The sequence below is a fragment of the Silurus aristotelis genome (genome assembly GCF_946808225.1).
Source record: "Silurus aristotelis genome assembly, chromosome: 13".
NCBI lineage: Eukaryota > Metazoa > Chordata > Actinopteri > Siluriformes > Siluridae > Silurus > Silurus aristotelis.
Genome location: NC_139586.1, coordinates 16,198,035 through 16,202,034, shown reverse-complemented (window position 1 = coordinate 16,202,034; position 4,000 = coordinate 16,198,035). Strand labels below are relative to the sequence as shown.

Sequence of the window (4,000 nt, the reverse complement as noted above, 5' to 3'; positions counted from 1 at the left end):
AGTCACACCATGAAGTTATGGGAAAGAGTAGTGGAAGCCAGGCTGAGAGAAGAGATGACCATCTTAGAAACAGTATAGTTTCATGCTGAGGAAGATCACTACAGATGCATTATTTGCTTTGAGAATGTTGATGTTGAAGTATAGAGAAGGTCAGAAGGAGTTGCATTGTGTGTGTGTGGATTTTAAGAAAGCATACGACAGGGTGCCAAGAGAAGAGTTGTGGTATTGTATGAGGAAGTCAGGTGTGTCAGAGAAGTATGTGAGGGTGGTGCAGGACATGTATGAGGACAGTGGGAGAGCAGTGAAGTGTGCAGTCAGAACAACGGTTTAAGGTGGAGGTTGGATTGCTTCAAGGATCGACTCTAAACCATTTCCTGTTTGCAGTGGTGATGGACAGGCTGACGTACGAGGTCAGACAGAGTCTCCGTGGACCATGATGTTTGTGAATGATATTGTAATTTGTGGTGAGAGTAGGGAGTAGGTTAAGAAGAGCCTGGAGAGGTGGAGATATGCGTTGGAGTGAAGGAAAATGAAAGTAAGTAGGAGTAAGACAGAGTACATGTGTGTGAATTTAGAGGGAAGGCAGTGGAGTGGTGCGGTTTCAGGGAGAAGAGATGGTGAAGGGTATCTGCATGAGTGAAAGGGAAAGTTTATAGGACCGTGGTGAGACCTGCGATGTTGTATGGCTTAGAGACAGTGGCATTAAGTTAAAGACAGGAGGTGGAGCTGGAGGTAGCTGAAGGTGTTGAGTTTTTCATTGAGAGTGACGAGGATCGACATGAGTAGAAACAAGTTTTTTAGAGGGACAGCGCATGTAGGACGTTTTGGGGAGTGAGAGAAGTCCGATTGAGATGCTTTGGACCAGAGTTGGTGCAGAGGAGGGACATGGGGTATATTGGTAGGAGAATGCTGAGGATGGAGCCACCAGGAAGAAGGAAAAGAGAAAAACCAAGGAGGAGGTTTATAGATGTGGTGAAGGAAGACATGCAGGTAGTTTGTTTGAAAGAGGCAGATGTAGAGGACAGAGTAGTTTGAAGACCCCTGTGGCGACCCCTAATGGGAGCAGCCGAAAAAAGTTGTTCACAACAGAAGTTTGAAAGCCTCCTTTCTTGATCTGTGTGCTGACTAAAACCATAGACTGTAGCTTTAAGACCGTGAATGAGAATAGTGAAATGAGGTGGAGCACTAAACCGGAAATTTGCCCTACAGTTTCATTTTCAAATCCTGGAAGATATCTAGGCCAGTCTACGACTTTTGGATATACCAAGCAAGATAAACCAACAACGACCTCCTTTGGGAGGTTAACATAAAAAAGTTTGCTATCCCAGCTGGTTTGGACATTGAGTTCACCGGCGCTGAAAACGAAAGCGGAATTGTCCGCTGTGTGTGTGTAAGCAAGTAAAGTTGTAAGATAAGTTGCATTACAATTTTAACTTTAGACACAAAAAACATGGATCAATTTAAAGTGATGCTGTTGGAAATATCCGAAAAACTTTCCCAGGACAACTTAGCGAAGCTGAAATTTCTGTGTGGAGACACGATTGGGAAGAAGAAAAGCGAGCAGATCACTAGTGGCATTCAGCTGTTTGAGTGTCTGATAGAGAAAGTAAAGATCGGGCCTAATGACACTGAATTTTTAAGGAAGCTTCTCTCTGACATTGGACAAGAAGTTTTACTGGAAATTATTGACGGCTACGAAGGACAAGTCGTCCCCACTAATTTACCGGATAAAGCGGAACTAGGTTTGTGTTTTGTTCACTTTTAAGCAGCACGGTGGGTTTTATACGGAACACCATCACGCAGCCTAAGACTGCAGCCTAGATCACAGGATTAACTAGAGTGGATTCACTTTATTTAATTTATATCGTGTGTGTGTGTGTGTGTGTGTGTGTGTGTGTGTGTGTGTGTGTGTGTGTGTGTGTCCGTCCCAATAGTTAATTTCCCTTTGTTGGTTCTTCTCCTGCACTTGAAAAACAGGAAGGTTATCAAAAGTTCAAACCTAAAAGTTCATAACTCCAGCCTGAAACACATTCGATCATTCATATTTTCATTTGTAATGTAATTAGCAGTTCTGATGCTGATCTGGTTGTTGTTTTCCCCATAATATCTGGGAGAAGTTTCAGTAAGGTTTTGGAATGAATTCTTAGGGGGACACAGCTACAAGTAAAGCTGCATTAACACCTAAACAGACCTGCAGTGACAAAGTGACTGGATCTTTTTTGTATTTTTTTTTTATAAAAGCTGAAAACTTCCTGTGACAGTAGTGGCAGTGACTATATTTTAAAATTTAACAGTAGATTTAAGATACATAAGACATATCACTCTAAAGCTCTTGGTTCTTGTTTCCTAGTAGGTTTATTTGTCGTGAACCTTTTTCTTTTTTTTTGTGCTTTGATCAAGATTTGACTTCTGTTTCTTACACCTGTGTCTTTCTTCTAGAAAAAATTCACTGTGCAATAGAAGTGATCGTTGAGCATCTGGGAAGGAAATGGCTTCAGTATGGAAGGAAACTGGGTATCACTGAGACCAAGCTTGAAGGCATCCAAGAGAAACACCCTCGCAACCTAGAGGAACAAGTGAGAGAATTGTTGAAACAGTGGATGAAGACGCGTAAAGCAGAAGCCAAAGTGGACGAGCTGATCAAGGCACTCCGTGCCTGCAACCTGAACTACACTGCTGATGTTGTGCAGGAAAAACTCAGAAATAATAATAAGCCTTAAAAGTCCTTTCTCTTATTTTTGGCCCTTTATCCTCATTCCTGGCTGCTGAACATGCATGTGTGGTTGGTTTTTTTTGTGCCAAATATGATGCTAAAAGCACTCAAATTTACATTTGAGCGCTTTATACATTTCTTAGGGATTCATGAAAAAACCTTTATCTTGAAGCTGAATGTTCTGTGCTATGCTGAAATGTGAATCCATGCTGTTTACAATGGTACTTTTGATTTATTTTTCAATAGAATAATACAAATTAGACAGACATCAAAATGTACTATAGAATTATAATTCTATCTAATATCTATCTCTAAATATTAGTCTCCCTCAGTTAGATGAACTTAATTGGAAATTGAATAGAACATGACCACATGAACTTCATTTGTCATTAATGAATGTGGATGTAAATAAAGGGAATAATTATATTAATTGTTGTCTCAAGTTTGGGACAATGATGTCTTGTGTCTTAAAATATTTGGGAATTACATATATATATATATATATATATATATAACATCTTTACACTTTTTTTTTTTATTTATTTTTTGGAGCCTGAGTTAAGGTTAAATGTCTGTGCAAAGTTCTGCAGGTTCTCCCAGAGGGGGTTTAAAAATTTACGCCTACCTTTTTTTTTTTTTAATGGATTGACCACTGTCATTTGCCCCTAAATTTGTCCATGCAATAGACTCTTGTCTCATCTGTGAATTTCCACTTTGCCCCTGAGTGTTCCTGGGATAGGACTTTAGTCAGATAATGGGCCAGGTATCATTTGGGGTTGTCAGATTTATATGTGTATATACAAGTTGTGGAAAAGTTTGCTCAAGCTTGGCCACCTACAAGCAAGGATTCGAGTTTTTAAGTTTGAGACTTGTTCACGTTTTTAGATTTCTAGATCTGATTAAAAAATGATTCATATTTTGTTTCACATTTTATACCTGCTGTTTTATCTATTCTGTAAACAAACATCGATAATCTAATTGAAGAAAAGTACAATTGATGTAAAATATTGTAGCAATAATACCAAATGTGTCAAATTATAGAGTATGTAAAAAACTTTTTTTGAGAAATTATACAAGAAAATGAATTTAAATTTAATTTTAGGAATCAACCCTGCACATATGATACCCTTTTCATTTGTGTTATGTTCCTTGAAGTATACCAGGCAAAAAGGTAATACTGTCACTAGGAACAATATAAATCAATTCACAAAAATCACAAAAACCTGCTGAAGTGAAAAGCAATCAGAAAGATATTAAGAAAATATTAAAATATTACATAACCTGGTT

The 4,000-nt window shown here is 38.5% G+C and overlaps 1 protein-coding gene across 1 annotated transcript; it reads left to right on the top strand.

The window, feature by feature from the left end:
- Nucleotides 1–326: 326 nt before the first annotated feature.
- On the top strand, nucleotides 327–3,139 carry fadd (Fas (tnfrsf6)-associated via death domain). The gene is made up of 2 exons (XM_083557965.1): nucleotides 327–1,742; nucleotides 2,440–3,139. Exons 1-2 carry the CDS (start codon nucleotides 1,451–1,453, stop codon nucleotides 2,718–2,720), a joined length of 573 nt encoding a protein of 190 aa, XP_083414091.1. The 5' UTR covers nucleotides 327–1,450; the 3' UTR covers nucleotides 2,721–3,139.
- Nucleotides 3,140–4,000: the final 861 nt, after the last annotated feature.